General features: G+C 36.8%; 1 protein-coding gene across 12 annotated transcripts in view; it reads right to left on the bottom strand.

Annotated features, from left to right (window-relative positions):
• The window catches only part of LOC5566116, a 212,565-nt gene that overhangs the window by 144,205 nt on the left and 45,756 nt on the right, over positions 1-22,604 (bottom strand). For 5 of the 12 annotated variants that reach the window (XM_021839720.1, XM_021839719.1, XM_021839718.1 and 2 more), the window contains exon 2: positions 20,898-21,208. The exons of the other annotated variants lie outside the window; for them this stretch is intronic. In XM_021839720.1, the coding sequence (XP_021695412.1) occupies positions 20,898-20,998 (101 nt within the window). In that variant the 5' untranslated portion in view covers positions 20,999-21,208. The remainder of the gene's footprint in view (positions 1-20,897; positions 21,209-22,604) is intronic. 12 annotated transcript variants of the gene reach the window in all.

A 22,604-nucleotide genomic window follows, 5' to 3' on the forward strand; every position in this document is an offset into this window, starting at 1 on the left:
GTGTTTCGTTACACATGACTTTAAAACTTTCAGGTGTCAACATCTTGAAAATTTCGTCATTTCGAGCAATTGCTAGCTTATCGATTTCAACGTCTTTGGCCATGTCGTTGATTGTTTTAAGGTACCTTGTTAGATTAAGTTTTTTCAATGCATAGGGAAATTGAGCTTGCGCAATAACCCCTTTCACATTTTTTGAATAAATTGTCGCATATAGGTGGTTATTTTCACTTGAAAATTTCAGTTTGAGCATATTAAATGCATCAATATTATTTATAGAATCATATGCCATAAGGTGATCAGTCTTATTAGCAGTCTGAATTCTTGGACTTTGTTGAGGTGTTCGAGTCATGGATCTTGTTTGAACTCTTAGTATTTGAAGATTTTTGAGTTGTTCCGAATCTATGCTGATACGAGATAGTGCGTCGGGCCCAACGTTTTCCTTTCCTTTCACGTATTCAACGTCGAAAACGAACTCCTCTAAATCTACTCTCATTCGAGTAAGTTTCGATGAGGGATTTGTCATGGAGAACAAGTATACTAGCGGGCGGTGGTCAGTTCTGACCACGAATTTTCTACCATAAAGATATGGTCTAAAATATAAAATAGCCCAGTGGATTGCTGTTAGTTCTTGTTCTATGGTGGACTTGTTGCTCTCGCCTTTCGTTAATGATCGGCTGGCGTATGCCACTGGTAGGTCAATATCACCATGATTTTGTGACAATACAGCACCGCATGCTAGTTTGGATGCGTCTGTGCTGAGAATAAATGTTTTGTTAAAATCGGGGAACTTCAATATTTGAGGGGATAAAAGTTTATTTTTGAGTGAAATGAAAGCTTGTTTACAGTGTTCGTCCCAGACAAATTTTGCATTTTTACGCGATAAAGCATTTAATGGAGCGGCTATATCCGCGAAGTAAGGAATAAAACGCCTGTAGTAATTACAGAACGCGACAAATCTTTTTACTTCGTCTGCGGTTTTTGGCTCGGGATAGTTCAGAATAGAAGAGTATTTACTTTTATCGGGTTGGATACCTTGTTCAGAAATGTGATGTCCTAAATAGGTAACATCAGCGCAGAAAAAATTACATTTGGAAGGGTTCAATTTCAGATTAAATTTCCGCAATTTTTCGAAAACTTGTTCAAGGTTAGCTAAATGATGGTCAACTGAGCATCCGACTACTATGATGTCGTCTATGTAAAGGAATGCACTCTCAGGAGGCAATCCGCTCAGAGCAATGGTCATCATTCTCTGAAAACTATTTGGTGAAATGTTCAAACCGAATGGTAGACGGTTGAATTCAAAATGACCAGAAGTCGTGGAGAAGGCTGTATACCGTTTAGAATTATCATCGAGTTCAACTTGATGAAAACCGGACATCAAGTCTAAAGTGCTGAAGTATTTGGCTCTACCTAGTTGATCGAGAATGTCGTCTATTCTAGGTAAAGGGAATTTATCGGCTACTATCTTTTTATTTAGTTGCCGAAAATCTACGACCAAACGCCATTTCTTGGTGTCTGTTGTGGACTTTTTTGGTACAAGAAGTATGGGGGAGTTGTATGGCGATACTGAAGCTTGTATTATATTATCATTTAAAAGTTTATCGACTTGTGTATCAATTTCTTGTCGATGAATTTCTGGTGACCGATAATTTTTAATATATACCGGTACGTTATCAGACAAATTTATGTTTTGTTTATAAAAATTATTACTCGACAGTGTATCTCCTTCAAGAGCAAATATGTCATTAAATCTTCCGCAAAGATTTAGAAGTTTTTGTTTAAAATTTTCTGGTGTATTTTTTAGTTTCAGCTCATCAAAAAGTTTCTGGTTTCGTTCTTTAACATGGGATTTGTCATAACTGAGAATGTGGTAATGTTTAAGCGGTATATAAGTTCTTTCGAAATTTCTATCAATGCGTATGGTTTCATCATTCGTGTTGATTAATTTCACAACATGACTTTGGGAGCTTACTATTGCGTTAGCACAATAAACTCCAGGTTTGAGTTCCTTCGATAGTAGAACATAGTTGTCATTGATTTCTTCAGTGTAAACGTGTTTATAAATTTCGCATCTTGGTGGTAGGATAAAATCTCCGTTCAAGTTATCTTCAATTGGAATTTCTTGCGTTTCTCCGTTGGTAATGACTGTTAAAAACCAGGTGTCGTAATTTATGGAACAATGATATTTTGTAAAGAAATCTCTGCCGAGAATTCCGTCTGTCGGTATAGGAAAGTTTTGATCGACCAATTGAAATTTATGTTGTAGTGATATACCATTTGGAAACGAAATATCTATTGAAGCGGTTCCGATAGTTTCTGTAGAGAGGTTATTTATGCCGGTTATCTGACATTTTTCTGAAGAATTTATCAAACAGGATTGTTTTAGCGAATTAACTTTAAAAATAGAAACTTCGGCACCGGAATCTACTAACAGAGTTGATTCTGTTTCTGAAAAATTTAACTTTAGATAAATAAAATTGCTGCAAGTTGTATTAATTTGCAAGCATTTTCCATTTTTCATTGACGAGTTATGTGATGTATAATCTGGCCCTGTGGTTGAGTCTGCTGTTGCTGGGTAATGGGTTGGCCTTGGTATGCTCCTTGGCTCCCAACTTGGCCCGGTTGAGGAGCTGGTTGGTTTCCCGATTGGGCATAGAAAACACGTGGAGCTTGATTATGGAATCTGTCACGTTGATTACGGCCGTAGTTTTGGTTGTTTTGCCTATGGTAACCATTACCATTATTATTTCGTCGATAGTTCGATGAGTCGTTCGATTGATATCTACCATTTCGTCCGTAATTAGCGGGACGGTTTCCGTTTCCACGGCCTCTGTGGTAGTTATTCGTAGAGCGACCATCGTTATGTGGGTTATTCCGGGAATTCTGTCGGAAATGTAAGACACTATTTGTAGGTTTTTCCGTTGTTTCGTTCTCGGTTACTTTTTCCACCGCGGCAGTAAGGGTGGAGAATTGACCAGCTTTTAGAAGAAGTCTGGTTTCTGAATTTTTAACTCCAGCTGCAAGAGCTTTTACGCCTGCTTTTACAGACATTCTTGTAGCTGTGTCAACTGGAACGTTTTCGCTTATGTAAGCGCGTTCCAGGTCTAAAGTCAATTTTTCTATTGTTTCTGTAAATTTGCCAATTTCTCCGACCTGTTTTGTTGCGTTCAATTTAGCAACAACTGTTTCTGGTGCTATTTTTATTTTGCACTTCTCTTCAAGTTTTGCTATAATTTCGTCTATATTTTGGGGAGCATCTCCCACTGCGGCCCTAGCCTTTCCTTCCAAGCGAGAAAGGATTACCTGAAGGGCAATCGCTTGGTTTGTATTATCTATAAGTGACTTGCACGCTTTCAGAGCGGCTACTGTGCTCGTCAACTTTTCACCATCACCTTGGTATGTTGGAATTAGCAACGGGATCGTCCTAATTAATTCTATCGCTGACATCTTTGCTTTATTTTTTACTTTTATTGCAAATATTAGTGCTGTTGCTGCACCCTTGAAGGAAGTAACTTGTGATTTTGATTTTATCTCTACTAGCGAAAGAATTGCCAAATGCACTTTCTTCGCTTTTTCTAACAAAATACTATTTTCCTTTGAGTTCTCAATTTGAGCAGCGCCCGTTAATTTATTAATTAGGGAATCGGCGAGATTTTTCTGTTTTAAAAGGATTCTTTTAGAAGACCTGACGCTTACTTTGGCTTTCAATTCATTATAAATGGTTTTTAGTCTATCATATTTTTCATGCATTTCTTGTATTGTGTTTTATGAATGATACAAACACATTATTGCGGAGAGCTACAAATGTTTTTCTAATTCTAGTTTCACGGATCACTACACGATACAAAAAAAAAATCGACCCAATTATCGGTTAATTTCGCTCTGACTTGCAGTACTCACTCTTTACCGGTGTCGTTCTCGTTACTCAGCTGCGTCGTCGTCGTGCCCTGCATCGGTTTGATACGCAGCTGGGTTGGCCTCGCCGAGCTGTTGCCCCAGGTTTTTGTGATATGATTTTAAAGATGCTGATGAATATCGGCTACAGGGTGGCCTCGCCGAGCTGTTGCCCCGGGCTTTTGTGATATGATTTTTAAAGATGCTGATGAATATCGGCTACAGGGTGGCCTCGCCGAGCTGTTGCCCCGGGCTTTTGTGATTTGTATTTTTTTGAGATGTTGTTGTCCTGCAGCTACCGGTTGGCCTCGCCGAGCTGGTGCGCTCCGGGCATTTGTGATTAGTTTTAAAGATGATAATGATGTGCGGCTTCAAGGTGACTTTGCCGAGTGGTTTCTCCAGGCTTTAAACAATCGCTGCTACCGAGCGGGCTGCTTTCACTGCAATACTTTTTTCACGCTTTTTGTACATTTTATACAGCTTTATTGCTAAATGGATAAGCACTGTGACCAGGATTAGCCACAGCAACAGGGTCTGTTCCTCGTGGTCGGCGCTGTGTTGTTGCTGCTGGTCTTGTATCACCGTTAATTGAATGTCGCCGTTTTCATTATTCTCTTTGGACTGGTGCTTGCCCATAGTCCTTTTAATCTTCACTTGATTTCACTATTTGATTGTTCAAAATATTTGCTGTATTTGAACGTTCGCACTTGTACTTGCTCTTGTAAACTGTTCTAAGTCTTTGAAGACTTAGCACCTGCACGCGTCGCCATGTAAATACGTTGGAGGTTCGTTGTTGAATGTTTCTTTATTTTGTCAAATCTTACGAGCTAAGTTACATGTATTGATTATGCATATCGATAGAGACAGAATATATCAAAGAGAGATGGATAGAGTTGCGCTGTGCCAGTGAGCTACGGGTGAGTGACGATCGTTAGCGAGAACCAGATGTAGGTCAGTTAAGTGCAATGCCTTGCAATGCGTGGCGATGCATTGCCGGGTGTTCTATTACAGTTTGTTACTTTATGTTTTGGTTTTAACTTCCCACGCCACATGTTGGCGAGGTGTGGAATGATTTGGGTTCGAAAGGTTTGTCAACTCAAGTGGGTTTCGAAATGTTATCAAGTGGAGTGTGGGAAACGCGAATGGTTCTTCGTAGGCAATAATATAATGTGAAATGATGCAGGCACAGCACAATACTAAGTACAAACTTATCATCCCATGGTAGAAACTCATTCTTCAAACCTTAGTAAAGTTATTTGCTGAAACGAGCAATTCAATCGGACGAATAGGAGAAGAGATATTCATTAGATTTTTTTCTATAATTTGGCTTCAATTGCGATTATAGCCCTGCAAACATCTACAAAAATCACAAATAAAAAAATATAGATATAAATGAGATCAAAAGGGATTTAATTTTTCATTTTTTGACTATTTTTTTTCATTATGGTTCGAAGAATGAGTTTTCACTATGAGTTGATTAAGTTTGTACTTACGTGACAGTACTAACGTGTTTGGAACATTTTTCAACATTTCTCCATAGTCATTCTCATATAAATCTACTTTGCCTTTGGGCCACCTTTAAATCACCACCGAAAAACCTGAAAATTTCACAGAACACTATGTTTATGGTTAGGATGGTAAGGAAGATATGAGAGATTGGATTTTCAAACATTTTTGAATTTTGAATCGTCCTATTGTCATATAGTTTATAGTACACATACTTCAACAGTCTTAGCTTTGTTTTTTTTTTCTAAACTATTTAAACCTTCCGATTTTTTTTTTCTTTTTTTTTTTTCTTTTTTAATCTTTGATTGTACAGTAAACTCTCCATAATTCTATATTGAAGGGGAATCATCGCGGTAGCCATGAAAAAAGTTTATACTTTGGTTCTCTAATTCGATATCGAGAAACTAAATACCAAGTAAGGAAGAGTTGGATGTAATTAAATGATGGATCAGCATGTGGTTGACCCAATCACCAAAGTAAATCAATGTGGCACATGAAAAATTATTTATCCAAGTAGGTAGACAATTGGAACAAGGCTTTAGGATCCTATTGTCAAATTGTATCAGACTTTATACAATTTGACAATAGGATCCTAAAGCCTTGTTCCAATTGTAGTACAAAACGCTTAAGTTTAGGCCAAAAACACATGTTTACTCATTTTTCAAGTGTTATTCATTGGTTTAAGTCCAAAAAACTTTTATTTTAGTTTTTAAAATTTTGTCATATTCTATGACTTAAACATAATTTTTGGGGGTATTTTGTTTTTCGTGTCCCTCCCAAAACGTTAGATAGGAACAACCCCTGTGATAGCACTTAAAAAAAAGTAAAACCCCTGTTCGGGGAAATTTGCCAAAGTAGTAGCAAGGACACGCTCTGTCTTGCTATTTAATACCTACTATGAAGATTTTATCAAAAATTTAAAGACGCTTTTGTGATGGTAGGTATATGATGTACACTGCCCACACTTATTACAGGTCACTGGTCGCGCAAGGAATATATTTTTCATCCTACACTGAATTTGAAATGAATAATGAATGGTGTTAAAACTAATCGCCTTGCCATGACGGAGCTCCGCGGAGGTATGGAAACTTCTAATGCTTTATTTGTTGTGCTATACATCAATGGCTCTTACGCTTGTCATGTCTACCTATCTCAAGTGATATGCCTTATAACTCTGGTACCTTTTACTTGTTCGTACCTACGGAATTTCTAAGCTATAAATACTGGCTACCGTAGGGACAGAGGGGAGACTTCCCGAACTGTGGACTGATTAACATATTATTTTATTCTTTATTTGCAGGATATAAAAGTGGCGACGAGGATCATGGAAACGTGTGTTGACGATTATCGTTTTTCTTTGAGGTGGCGAGTTTGCCAATTTTATTTATTTGATTGTGGTGAAATTACCAATTTGAGTTGAACTAAATTGTTCTTCAGAGCTGACGAAATTGTCGTATATTGTGAACATAGTTGTTCTTTTGTGAAGCGATTGCTATATTGAGATGAACGAAATTGTTCTTTAGTGTTGACGAAGTTGTCAAATTTAATGTTGAGCAGAGCAGTATGAATCCAATGATTTGAATGTTATAGTATGAAATAAATACTTTGAAGTTACAGTTGTGGAATTTGTTGGATATATTTTCGATTGTTCGTTGCTGTAATGTGAAGGCGGCATTTTAAAGAGTTGTTAGAAAGTTTCTAAAGGGGAAAGGACTGTCATGTCTACCTATCTCAAGTGATATGCCTTATAACTCTGGTACCTTTTACTTGTTCGTACCTACGGAATTTCTAAGCTATAAATACTGGCTACCGTAGGGACAGAGGGGAGACTTCCCGAACTGTGGACTGATTAACATATTATTTTATTCTTTATTTGCAGGATATAAAAACGCTAAGGACATCTACATTTGAGTTTCGTCACTAAAATAATGGGGCAGTGCATTTGTCCAAACAGTCACCATGTCATGGTTATTAGTCACCATATTCTATATACGAAATTGACCCATTCCGCGCCAAACCAGATTATTTTATGTAGGCCTCAACAACACTGGAAGACAAAAGACTTTTCAAAATTTGAAGTTGAAAAAAAAATCTATTTTATTTGAATGTTTTTTTTTTGTTTCTCACGATAGGTAGTTGTGTTTATTTTTGATTTTCAACCAAAACTAAACAAGAGAAAGTAGCAATAATTCAAGGAAGCTCAATAAGCGAATCAATTTTGTCTAATAATTTTTATTTTAAATTATCAAGAGTTTCATATAAACAGGGCTTGTGACGCATTTCTCTACATTCGAAGTTGGGTGCACTTCCGAGTCCGAAATTCCGGATATCGAATCCCGGATAATCGAGTCGCCGGAAAATCGAGCTGTATCGGATATCGGTTTGTTAAGTAGAAGCATTAGCCGTAGAACGCTGATGTCGCGACTGTTTGTGTGATCAACATCTAGTTTACCACGCTCTGACAGCTTGAGTACCGGGTCTATAAGTGTCAAATCAATTTTTTCGACCAAAATAAAACATTCTCTGCAACATGGCACTAAACAAGCAATAAAAAACTTCGACAGTAAGTAATAATAAAATGATTCTATTTTATGATAACAGCGCCACTAGCGTTCTACTACTTATATTTCTATTGTTTGTTATCGATAATGTTGTATCCGATGTCTTGCCGATTCCGATATTGAAGGAATATAACAAAATTAAATATGGAAAATCATATAATTTCACTCACATTTTATCACATTTTTCTAAGTACTAGTACTTGTACAAAACATTAAATAAATAATATTTTCGATAAGATCTCGTATCCATTTGTTTTTAGTAACGTAAAACGGGATAACTTTGTTAATGCGAGTAACTTCGATGGAAGGGTACTAACAACATACTAAACTAAATAACATAATTTCTGTTAATCAGTTAAGCAAAACGAATGCAGAAGTAAACAGTATTAGTATGAAACTTCATGTCAGATTTTTTTTTGTTGGAAGCGATAACAAATATTACATTCGAATATTAAAAATTGTTGAGATTTTAACGTTTTCGAAACCCTTATAAACCATCTGCTCTACGATCATTATTTGATGAAATTTTAAAGAGTTCGTCGCTTATCCCTGACCGCCTAGTTATAGAAGAACATGAATCCGGTTTCAAATCTCTGAGCGATAATCATTAAGGAGAATTTTTGTATATATTCTGTTATTTTATGAACAAAATCTAATCCACGTTCTCTATTAACATTCTCCAATCAAGTTTCAACTGCAATGATGCCGATTTTCATGTGTTTACATACCTATTATCGAAGTTACCCCAAAACTGAAAATAGAATTTCGATTATATGAAAAAAATATAAGTCCATTCAAAATAAATCGATAAGCAATCTTTAAACTGCAATCGAAAATTGAGATACCAGTACTTGTTAAAAATATAATTTAAAAATCACTGTTTTGAAGATTGCATAAACATTCAGATTTTCTTCCAAAAAACTTTCAAAGTTACACCGTTTTACGATATTCTAAACGAGTGTTTTCAACTCCGAATATAGTGTGGCGAGAAACGCGTAATGAGCCCTTTCTATATGGAATTCTCGATAATTTAAAGTACACTATTTGGACCAAATTGACTAAGTAAGTTGTTGCTTTCACACTGTTTGAAAATAAAAAATTAAGACAAGAAAATGTTTATTATAGATAAACTTTTTTTATATTGCCATATTCACCTTTTTTATGCCACATTCATTGAACCACAGATAACTCATTTTGCTTCTACTAATTAGCAAACGATATAAACAATGACACAATTCACGTTTTGCAGTTGGTATTTGGATAAGTTCATATAGAGATTCTTATGCCTTTATTTTTCAATATTGGACTGAACCAACATCATATTTTTCCACGACATTTTCAAACAAAGTGTGTTAATTTTTACATGAGTAGTAACTTACTCATAAAAGCATAACTGTCCTATATGTATTTCCAAACCAACACCTTCTTTCATCGCAACATTTATGTTTTAACAAATACTTTACGATGCATATAAAAATTTACATACTTTGTTTGAACATTTTGTGGAAAAATATGAAGCTGATGTAGTCCCATAATGAAAAATAAAGGCATGAGTGTCTCTTTCTGAATTTACAATTCAAATGGCAAGTTTTTCAGGTGAATTGTGTTCAAGTTTATGATAATAAATCTTCGAGCTGTTTAGTAGAATACCTATAAGTAGATGAAAAAAAAAACGAATTTAGTACTATACCATTTAATTCCACTAGAGTTTGTATCCTTTGACAGGTACGCGTATTGCGACCTCAACTGTGAGGCCGTCTTCAGTGTCATGTACTAGACTAGAAATCAAATGAATATGGCACGCAGAAATGTACTAGACATTTTTTTACATGAAAAAAACAAGTTTTTTAGAAAAATTGTAAATTTTTTCATGTAAAAATATTTTTTTCAGAGTTTTATACTTTTTTTTCTAAAAAGTTTAAATCTTAAGTTTTTATCTAATGTATCCCAAAAATAAAAAAAACATACATCGCTGAAAATTTGACAGCAAACGTAAAATTTACTGAACCTTCAAAAAAATAAAAAATAAAAACACCAATAGCCCCTTTGGTCTCGAGGCCTTCAAAACACGAAAAAAGTGAATTTATTGTTTTTTTTATGTAAAAAATCATTTTTTGCGAAATTGAAGAAAATTGAAAATCGATCAAGTTGAACCGCTATGATTATGATTTTTAAAAAAATAAAAAAAATTCTGGTCACCCTATTTTGGAAATGGCCCTCCTAATAAAAAAGAAATCCAAAAACACGTGCGTCCTTATTTCGGATAAGGAACAAAATATCAAATTTTCACGTAATTTGATGACCCACTAGATCGGTTTTTCATGGAATGGCTGCTTTTATGGGCAGTAAAGTCTATATTTAAACATGAATGTTGCGACGAAAAAAGATGTTGGTACGAAAATCAATACAGGACATTTATGCTTTTATGGGTGGATTAGTTGGCACACAAATTTCATGAGATCTCATTATTTACATGTGAACCGAGTACAAATCGTACTTCGTTGCTGAACAACCTTACAACTTGTTAGCTGCATATCGCACAGCAGAGCTAAGAAAACAAACTATGTGCTATTTGTAACGCAAAAACTGGTTTTTAATTTTTGATGATTTCTGATAGTTTAAAATTGGTGAGCCTTAATCGTTTATAATAGCAATATTAAGATTTTGAAGAAATTTAGCAAGAAAAATTGTGTAATAGTGAACTACTTGGGCACTTCCTTGATTCACTTTGGCATGGGGGTTTTCTCGGCTGAATCGTCTTAAGATTTGCTATGAGAAGCATTTCAAAACGATACATTCTTCTTCTTCTTTTCGGCGTTACGTCCCAACTGGGACAAAGCCTGCTTCTCAGATTAGTGTTCTTATGAGCACTTCCACAGTTATTAACTGAGAGCTCTCTTCGCCGATTGACCATTTTTGCATATTTTTATCGTGTGGCAGGTACGAAGATACTCTATGCCCTGGGAATCGAGAAAATTTCCAATCCGAAAAGATTCTCGACCGGTGGGATTCGAACCCACGACCCTCAGCATGGTCATACTGAATAGCTGCACGTTTACCGCTACGGCTATCTGGGCCCCGATGGCTATCGGGCAAACGATGCATATGGTAGTCAAATACGAGCTGTGTAGTTTTCATATGCCGAAGTGAATCAGAAGTGTCAAAAATATGATCTGGATCCAAGGGGTGGATCACTTGCTCAATGCACATCAAATGTACATTCTTTTGCATCAAATGCATTTTTTTTTGCGTTCGCATCAACTTACCTTTGGCGTTATCAACACCAACTTATCAACGAATCATTCTATAGCAACGCGTATTTGTTTGTGTGTTTTCAAATGGTTTGTACTTCTTGACCCCCTCCATTTGCTTTTCGTTATTTATTTCAGGTTATGCGAAAACGATTCCCACTGGATTTTAGAGGCATTGTGTTAAGGAATTTCTTTTTGCCATGAATGTTGTCTTGCGTCCATATGGAAAACGGAAGTACTTTGCAAGCAGGAGCAGATAGAATCTTCTCAGGAAGCCCGCGGTTCGTAAGTTAAGTTTGTTAACCCTACTTAAGGTGGACCGCCTCTTGTGGAACTTACATTTGGTTGGATGGAAAATAACAAGACAAAATTATATAAAATTGGGACCAAATGGCTCGTTTTATTTGCAATAGTTGGGAGTGCGAAGGGTACTTAATTTAAATTTTAATTTTTTTCTATTTTCGGCCAGTTTTGCAGTTCGTGAGACTCATTGAATAAGTTTCCATCGGAATGTGTCTTCCAGAATCCTAACATATTTAAATCCAGAAAATTTGGTAACTCCTTTATTTTAAACTTCGTACCGAATCTTGTCTGCAAATCGCCTCTCATATTTTATTCACACATAATTCCTCGAAGATATTGAACGGATGGTCAGCGGAAAAGACGCTTGAATGGAATAAGTGTATGGTCAATCACCAGATTGACCAAAATTAAAGATACTGGGACTCACTAGAATGGGCTAATAGAGGTTTCTATTAGGATTACTGCTGCTGTTACTGTCTGGAAATAGTGGAAAGCAATTCCACTATTCTGGACATATTTGCTCTCTCGTTGAGCACGCAAACAACCTGCAGTCACGATGAATATTGCACGGTTCCCCTTATTGGAGGAATGCACCTTGTCCAATTTCGAAATACATAGTTATCTTGTATGGATGGGACAACAAGGCGCTGAAATTAAGCATCGATGATATTAAGAAAAACACGAAGTATAACAATATGTATTACAGAGACGCTCACTCTTCGCCTTCTATTTTCTCTCATCCTTAAACTTTCCACGAAGTCCATACCCGAATTCCAGAAATCCGGCAGTAGTAAAAAATCAGGGGTGGTTGTGTACAAGACACGACCGCATGACGTTAACTACGCCAAGTGATTTTCTGCATTTGAATTTTAGTCGATTGTCATAGTTTCAGCCTTCCTTTAGTTCAAACTCTAACATAATATCATAACGGTCGCAACATTATAGATTTTCAATTGACACCCAGTACATTGCCGTAAGACGTAGTTAACGTCAATATATTGCATTACAACGGCACAGCAGCAGCGTCCTCGGAAACATCCTCAAATTGCCGGATTGTCAATTATTCGTAATAAATTAATTATTGTATGCTGCTATGCGATGAATTGAGAAATTATAGCAAGTATGTGGTAAACACATTAGGGAATATTACACAATCAACTCTTTAAAACACATTTGTTGGCTCCGGAAAGGGTCGATTGAATTGTTGGATTTGCGTAACACGGACACATTTTGACGGCGCAATGGTTGCAATCCTCCTCGCCCGATGAGATTCAACAAGCGGCTTTGGTCGATTTTCTACAGCCATCTCGAACAAATTAAGGAATATTACAAATCAACTCTTTAAAACACATTTGTTGGCTCTGGAAAGGGCCGATTGAATTGTTGAATTTGCGTAACACGGACACATTTCGGCGGCTTTAGTCGATTTTCTTCAGCCATCTCGAACAAATTAAGGAATATTACACAATCAACTCTTTAAAACACATTTGTTGGCTCTGAAAAGGGCCGATTGAATTGTTGAATTTGCGTAACACGGACACACTTTGACGGCGCACTGGTAGCAATCCTCCTCGCCCGATGAGATTTGCGGTGCGGATGGCGATGTGCGCTTCAACAAGCGGCTTCAGTCGTGGCGGCGTGTTGTTGTTTCATTCGCGTTCCATTGAAAACTGAGCTGAGAATGCGAAAGGCACTCGAGACTTGCTCGCTGACCATGTTCACAGTCTGACGGCAAAAAGAAGAATGAGCGAAGAAGCAGGAATCGGTCTGGTTTTATAGTGCGAAGCGGAACGCAAAAGAAGCGTGGAAAATTGCTTGCACGTGATTGGTTGCGTAAGAAAGGGGTCGACATTTACCAAATTTTCAATAGTTTATTGTTGATATTCAATAGTTTTCTCCATTCGAGAAAATTGCTGTATACATTTCCGACCGATTGATGGGAAAATTTTTAAAATCTATAGATAAATGACTGAGTTATTAGCGTTCAAAATCTTTCATAATTTCGTGACGGTCGCAAAATTTTAGATTTTCAATTGACACCCAGTATATTGCCGTAAGACGTAGTTAACGTCAAAAAGCTGAAGTTGAACTCAAGGTTGAGCATTTGTTGATGAAGTAGTAGCTCTTCTTGAGATTATGTAATGACAAATTTGACAATTTGGCAAAAACAACAGCCAAACGTTTGAGCAAGCCATGATTTGCAAACTTGATGGAAGTGAACATTTAAATGCATTTGAATGCATCACATTTTTCCGAAATATCAAATGCATCAGAAATGATCCACCCCTTGTCTGGATCCCTATTTAGAAAATATATGCTTTTCCGAGCAAGTTACAAAAAACTGGATATTTTATACCCCACCTGGAGAATCGCAAAGCTCAACGATACTGAAGTCATATTGAACTATTTTTGAAACATAAACAAATAATGAAAAGGTCTTCTGACGTTATACTTCAACTGGAAAAGAGCCTGCTTTTCAGCTTCATGTTGTTATGAGCACTTCCAACAGTTGTTAACTGAGAGCTTTCGTTCGAAATTGACCACTTCTGCATTCCTATATGGTGTGCTAAGAACGAATATATTTTATGACAAGGGAAATCGAATAAACTCCCATCCAGAAAAGATCCACCGGTGAGATTCGAACCAATGACCCTCAGCATGGTCTTGTAGAATAGCTGCGCATTTACCACTACGGCTGTTTTGTCCCATAATAATAAATAAGTTTACCTATTTTCTCTGTTTTACAAATGTTCTTATTTCCCACTATTCAAGTAGGTCCAGCGCACCCGCATTACTGTTGTACCCTTTGCATTCATCTATGCAGAACGCAACAGCGGTACCCAACACATGTTTCGCGATCACCGATGATCACTTACTTCCCTTTGCTAGTGGCCAAAGCACACATACCTGTCGACCTGTACGCACACTTACCTACAGCAAGTTCTTCAGTTTCCCTCCCTCTGCTCTAATAACTTCCGAATAGAACATATTAGGGCATGGGTTCCCCAGCTTAATGGATAGGCAATCCACCAGGTGTTTTATCGTGAACCGCCGGTCGAGAATTTATTTGGATTGGAAATATTCTCGTCCTTTCTGGACATATAGGGCATGCAAAATTGGTCAATTAGTAGAGGAGGGTCTCAGCCAATAGATTAGAATAACATGGCTGAAGATTACCAATGTTTGTAATAGTTCGAATAGAGCTATAAATCCTGCTATTTCATGGCAACTTTTAAGTCCCATTATTCAAAAATTCTTAGCAGAACTAGGAACGTGCAGAACCATTCAATTCTCTAGAATGAAACAAGATCAGAAGAAACTTTAGCTTTTAATTTTAAGAACATAAACCGCGACTACTGATCAAGTTCGTTGGAAACCAAAGAAGCTCAGGGGCTACGAAGGGTTGTATAAAGATATAATGTTAAGACTCTTAACTTAAGAGCAACTGTTGCCCTCCTAGGGGTCGTAACCCACAGTTTGGGAAACAATGATGTAAGGTGTCAATTTCCCTCACCGGCACCGGTGTGTCCACTTTAGCACCGTCACGTCGCCACCGTTGAGTTCGTCAGTGGAACTCACCAATACAGCACCTATCTATCGCAAACGCAATTCCGGCGTTTACTTCCGTCTGGTGTCACAGTCGACAGGTTCCGAGTGGTTTTCCGTAGTTTGTTCAGGTTCTTCATGTCTCATTCGCGGTTTCTCGTCTCCCAACCAGATTTGCGCCACCAGCACAGCAGCACCGGCTAACAAACGAATACGATGAGTGGCGAATTAATCGGTTGCGCTTATTCTCTTTTGGCGCTCCATTCTATACATTCATTCAGAGCGTCGCCCTGGTCAAGGATGGTAATTAGAAGAGCACTCCTCTCTATAGTAGGCTATGAGTAGAACGCTGGTCATTATGCGAAGCACAAGGGGTTGCACTTTAGCTGAACAGGTTTTGGTTAGGGTTTACCAAACCGATTGGATTTTAGGTTCACCGAACCGATGTTAAACACCTCTTTCGTTTTTATCAAGTTGACTACGCTAAATTTGGAAATCGAGTTGCAGAAGGCCGGCTACAGAGGCGCGTTGTCCACCAATTGGGAGCTTTGTGTCATCGCCTTATTCGAGTCTATTTCATCATCTACCCGATGGGAAACGAGAGGGAAGGAAAATGTGAGAGGAAATAGGGGTGGGATCCCTAGAAAAGGGAAAATTGTATAAGCGAAATGAGAACAATAGCTCCATACATAAAGTATTCATACGTCCAAAAAAGCCATTGTAAAACGCATGTTTACGCACAGAGCCATTCGGGGTCAGAAAAATAAAATGTCCTGAAGATTCACGCTTTTGAAATCCGAATCACTAAATAAACTCTCGCGTTGAGTATCATACAGGCGTATCTGCAGTGATCGTTTTCCTTACGTTTATTTGGTCTTTAGGATAGTACACTTAATTCAGTTAATTTTCGTAACAGTTAACGGTGCAGCATGATGAAGTTCTTTCTACTCAATACAAAATAATAGTCGATAGAAGTCACTCGGTCAAGTAATTAGTGGAAGAGAAAATCGATGAAGAGAAATCGATCACTGCAGATACGCCCTTATGATACTGATGCGCTAGAAATGTTTTCCAAGTAACTGGCATTGGCGATGCTAGGACTTTTTTTAACTAAAGGGGCTTAGGGGGGCCTTGTAAATTCTTATTATACAGATGTAATGTCAGTCGCAAAAATCAAGATTTCCGCTAATTTGGTAGTTTTTTTTTCATAAGTATATTTATTTGTATAGCTCTCTTCTTGGGCACTACGCGAACTGAATATATAGTATGCCCTATGCTCTACCCAACAAACATTTTTGCTAAACAAGAGCTAAACAAATCACTCTTAAGCTTATTTCAGTTTTAGAAACTATTGTTCAGCTACTAATGTTACTTGGGTATAGCACACAGTCGAGTTTCATAATCCTATTATTTCTGATTCTATTGCTGTTGCTGCTGATAGCTCACTTCTACTACCGCAGTAGGAGCGTTATCGCACATACTGCTGCTGGCGTTGTTCCATCGAGAACCCATCGAGAGTAGTCTATTGTGTGTTGCCTATTTCTCGATTACTTTTTCAAATCGACGTAAGTAACTTTCATACGGTTTTGAGAAAACTAATTGAGAAGAATCACAACCTGTCTTCTAAAACTGTTTTAAGATGAATCACCTTTTTAACATTTTTTCGCCGTGTACATCGCTCAAATTTTACATACAATCAGATCGCGTTCAAAAACTAGGTAGTTTCTATTATTTACTACAAAAATCATTATAACAAAATGATAAGCCGTTTCATACAGTTACTTTCGACGTTTTTCTACCAGTGTACAATCGGCTCAAGTAGTGTTTTGTTTTGATTCGTGGTTAAGTCACTTTGTCTCTCTATACAGCGGAGCGGCGAAAGTAGTGGTTAGGTTGCGAATGTTGAAAATCTTACTTTCGTCGTTTTGTAAATCCGGAAATTAAACGTTATAAAAGTGAAAAATCTAGTTGGGTAGGAGCGGAACATGTGGAATTTCGTATGCGAAACACGTAGGATCAATAAAGTAAGTTTATGACCTTTTTTGACTTGAGACTATTTAAATAAGTTTTCGAGATTTTTGTCGGTTGCCATTGTGTGTGGATCGGTTTGATGTATAAACATCAGAGAAATACATTACTGTCTCAGTCGCTGTCCGATCGCCGTGATGATCGGTCGTTCCCCAAAGTGCCGTCCTCCGTGCTGCATCTTCCAGCGACTTGACGAAAAGTTGTTGGGGGGACTGGAAATCAAACCCATTACCATCGGCTTATCAAGCAAACGTGTAGCCAACTACGCCACGATGCCCAAATTTCGTAGTTTGCATAGATTAGTACTGATTTTATTTGTTTGAGATTTTGTCTCATATTGCTGCCCATTTGTAAATTTCAATTTTACTATGGAAATGATTAATTCTTCGTCTAATCCAGTAAAATATCCCTTGTGGTACTCTCCCGAACTTTTCAGGTATTCAACCATGCGATTAGAAGATTCCTATGACAAATCAAGCTTATTCAGTGCTTTCTCTAATAACTCTTTTACCAATTTTCACGAAGTTTATCTTGGAATTTCCACAAAAAATCATTCCTGGGATTGATAGTTATTATTCAACAGAATTTTTTTTAAGTTCCTTTGGGCGTTCTGATATTATCAGAAAACTTTATGTCTTGAATAATCTCTATCTAATTGCATGAAAAATCTCTTGAAGAATTCTGCCTCAGAATGCTATATCATATAAATTCCAATTGTAAGTTTAAAAAATTAACCAGTTCAGGGACGAAAAAAATCATGCTCACTATACTCAATTCACTGGCATTTATACCACCATCAAAGTAACCGCACCACCACCAATATGATTGTACCAATGAAGATGGCTCAAAAGTAGATGGGCAAAACAAACAACGATGTCAGTTTTAGAAAATTGATTATCAATGAGATCATTTAAATAAAAAATAAGCTGCTATACGGGTAATGAACGTTGATCGTGCAAAAATTACAACTTCCCGAAACGGAATGTAAAAAAAGTCAAACTGGTGAAAATGAATATCATTTTTTGTTTCTAATTATCACAAAGCGGTTGAGTAGCAGCAGGTTAAAAGGAAACTGATAATCTTGCGCAAACGCTTTGCCAATTTTTGTTGTGTTGTCAAGGTGAGGATAAAAACAAATAAAAATCAATAAAGATTCTACCAAGCAATCATCAATGTAGGCGAGGGTAGATTGAGTATTTTCGTCCCTGAACCAGTTGTTTATTTTTAATTTATCGTGTTCAGTATCATAAGGGCGTATCTCCAATGATCGATTTCTCTTCGTCGATTTTCTCTTTCATAAATCTTGGGCGAGAAAATGTTTAGATTTGAACCTGAGAGAGAGAGAGGAGACAGCTTACTGACAGTTAGCATGTTTTCTTGCCATCTTTGACTTCTTTCTTTGATTCTTGGGTTGTGCACAATGGTCAGATGAATTTATTTTGGTTAAAATCATAATACTTTCTGGTGGGAGAAAGGATATGAACATAAAAAAAAATAATAGCAGTTTGTCAACACACGACTATATTCAGGTATTCAACTTTTTGACGATTTTTCATGCTCTGCCCTTCGAATTTGTGGATTTCCAGTAACAGTAGGTGACAGGTTCCTTTGACTTTGGAAGCTCGTAATCTAAGCCAGCTGTCTCCCCTCTCTCTCTCTTAGATTTCAACGCGTTCAGTTTGCGTTCCAGTTTAATTTGTTGAACGCTGCGATCAAGTAGGCTTGAACATCGTGCAGTTCAAAAGCATAAACCCGTGCGAGCCGAAAAGTGAACCCGATGAACCAGATGACTGACACACAAGAAAAATCTACGTCAAAGTTATGTTTGGATGTGCATAACCTCAAGGACTGCCTTTTTTTTTTTTTTCTTATCCGTGAAAACAACGATTCATCCATTTATTTCTCAATTGAGAACTCCGATCATGACTGTGAGTTGAACGGGCCATTTTGAGCAGCGACGTGCTCTTGCTCATAAGTTCATTGTCTACTGCGTTCTCGTGAAAATTTGGCTCAGGCTCCGTTCATTTTTGGCTCGCATTCAGTTCAAAATTCATCCCCGTCTCCAAGAAATAGTACAAGAAATTTTAAGAGTCTCACTATGCAAGTACTCTTCCCACAAGAGTGCTCCCTAACCGTTTTTCAAACATATCCTTTGAAATTCTTCTAAAAATGTCTCTTTTAATTTCTTCATCAAAGTATTCAGAATATATCTCGGAAATTATTTAAGAATTGCTTTAAAAATAAGTAGCAAACATTTTTTCTCAGCGAAGTTCATCTATCTGCATTTTTTCACAGAAAATCTAAAAACGCTTCCTTTAGATTTCTTCAAAAATCCATTTGATGTTATTCCCTACATTCCTTTAAATCTCTTGAATATAATACATTAAAATTTCTTCAAAAATGTCAACCTATTTTTTTTTCGAATAACACATTCCTATAAAGTTGCTAGCCAAATACGTTCATATACTCTCTCAAAAACACATTTGTAATGTACTCAAAAATGTCCCAAGTAATTTGTTCAGGTTGAAGATTTTTTCATAGAAATTACATAGTTTTTTTTTTCTCCTGGGAAGTCGTCCAAGAATTATTCTGAATTTTTTTCTCCAGAGAATCATTCAAGTATTTTCCAGAGATTTTATTCTTTCAACAACACTAGTAATTTCTGGAGAGTTTTCAAACAAATTTTGCAGATTTACTAAAGAATATTGCATTTCGTTCTTTCAATTTCTCAACACATTCTCCAGGAAATTACTCCAAATTCAGATTCAGATTCTAGAAATTACTCAGATACTCGAAATTAAATCATTCCAAATGTTAAATTCTTCCATTTATCTACCAACTCTTATTTTTTATTCAAAACCTACTCTAGGAATACCTCAGTGATTTTTTTTTAATTTCTTTACAAATTATTCTAATAATCATTTATTACATTCAATTTATATTAGATTTCAAAAGTACCACAAACAAAAAAGTTTTGGAAGAACTTCTGATATTTGTTTTTATAATTTAGGCTTAAATTGAATTTAGAAAAATACTTCTGAATTCACAGACGAATTTATTTTTTGAAGAAATTCTTGTCGAAAAGTTTCAATAGCATTTGTATTTTTAACTGTAAAAAAACTTGTTCTTTTTTCTTCGTCTTTTAAAATGGACAAAGATTGGCGTTTAAACGGAAGAAAATTTTACTGGAGGTGTTCGCATCTAATAACATAGAAAATGTTTTGCATGAACCTCAATGGCGAACCGATTTATGTAGAAGACTCGTTGAACTGAATAATTTTCCTTGAAATACTACTCCTTTGGGTCTCTTTTCGCCATCGTGTTCCTAAATTCACCACCTCCAATTAAAAATCAATACAGGTGACGGATTCAGGAACCAAATTAAAAACATGGTAAATAGTGCAGGTGAACCAGTATTCGCCATCCAAATTGTTTATAAAAAAACACTGATTCACAAACCAGTAGTACCATGTTTGATGGAAATTATTGTTCATCATACCGATTGAATCACCGGTCAACACGTTTCCTCAGCGCATGGTGACAATCCAACGCATGTCTACATTTCGCATAACTTCAGACTTGGGCCACTCAGTCAGCCTACTGCCATCCGCAGCGCTGAGAAGAGTTAATTAGCATACCCACATCACGTTATGTAGCTCATTGACAGATGCGTCTAGTAGGCCTTGGTTGAGCAATGCAGGCGAAAATGATAACTAACAGCTTGCGTCGATCGATGTGTTCTCATTGTTTGTATTCAACTTGACGAACGTCACGAAGACATTATCTCTATCAACGAAGTCATATTTACCTGAAATACCTGTGGCTCTGCACGATAAGGTAAATGCTGCCGACAGCTCCAATTAACAGTGAAAATCCAACGCCCGGGGTGAACTTTAGTTCGTTGAACATTTTGCAGCCGATTTCGGTACCGTACGGGATTTTGAATCACTAGTCCTCTGGATCTTTGGGTCGTTTTGTATCCACCGGAACTCATTAACACTTCTTCACCGTCGGTATTTGGTTGTATAACACTCAACTGAACTGAACTTCTTCATTGGCGCCGCAAGATTGGGATCACGATTTTCCCACTCGATGGTTTGAAACTTAATGACACATACGCTTTTTTGTGGTGAAAATACATTAGAGCATGCTGAATTGGACCTAAAGTTTGGCTGCATTTGCATTTTAATTCTCAAACTATGTCATTTTCCCAACTGCAGATTTTCTCAAGCAACAATAACCAATTATTTTATTACCAAAATTTCTCACAACTCTGTGTCTACTGTATAAACAGCAAACCAACAAACGAAGCAACCCAAAATAAATCAACAATAACAGTAATTTTCGAAGAATTGTTTCAAAGTGGCTATCTAGATGTTCGAATCCAGCCCTTAGTTTTGCATCCATTTGTCAATGGTTCAAATGTCGTTATTTTTGGTCCCAAAAACCAATTCGGTGGGACTCAGCAATTAAGAGAAAAAAAACAAGTCACAAGTGTTGTGAATTGCATCTCATCCATAAGCGCGAGGTTATCAGCGCACAGTGGCCTGAAGCTGGCCAAAAGTAAAAAAAAAATGAAGTTTGCAAATTCCTTCTCGAATATCTTTTCTTGATTTCTCCATAATTGAATAACAATTCCCCAAAGTTTCAGACCGATCGGGGTATATTTCGATTTTCCACAGCATGTGACCTGGAGAGATGTCAGCTGAAATTAACTCTTTTGAATTTTTCAAATTTCGTGAAGGTTGTTCTATAGAAATTGTAGTTTCTGTACTAAATCATGTCCAAATCTTTCTCAACCGGTCTCATTCGAAAGAATATACCTTAGGCTTCGTTTCGAAGACATTGCGAACTATATTTGACATGTTTACCGTTGGAGAACGTCAAGAAGTGTATAACATAGAGCTCTTCAAAATATGAGGCATTTTTTCAAAGGCAGTGCAAGATATGTAAGAAACGCTCTAAAATGATAATTTACCCCTTAATGTGTGGCAAATATTCCATAGTATTCGATGTACTATGGCTTCACTTGCGCTTTTTTGCGCCAAGATAAGAAAAAATATTTTTTAGTTATACTGCGGATCAGCCCATTACACCATGATACATGTTATAAATATCGCATTTTTTACCATTATAAGCTCCCAAATAGATTTAAAAACCACCTCGATGTTGCCCTTGATATTTAACTTCAAATTGGCATTGGAATAATGACGTTTTGTTCGATTTTGGAATGGATACGAATTTCATTGATTGAATGAAAAAAATGTGGTATTTTAAACTAATTCTGTCAAATGTACCGGAAACATCGATTTTCTGCTTTAGCAACTATTCATATCAAATAACCTCTAAAAATCATGTTTTGTCAAATAATTAGCATTTTTGAACGTTTTGAGCGAGACTTGTATTTTTGGCCAGCATTTGTATGGGATGCGGCCACTGTGCAGCGAGTAGTGAGCGAAATGTGCGCGTCTTCTCTGCGATTGCGTGGTAATTCAGTGCTGCATCGAATGTTTTC

This window comes from Aedes aegypti, chromosome 2 (genome assembly GCF_002204515.2).
Source record: "Aedes aegypti strain LVP_AGWG chromosome 2, AaegL5.0 Primary Assembly, whole genome shotgun sequence".
In the NCBI taxonomy this organism is placed as follows: domain Eukaryota; kingdom Metazoa; phylum Arthropoda; class Insecta; order Diptera; family Culicidae; genus Aedes; species Aedes aegypti.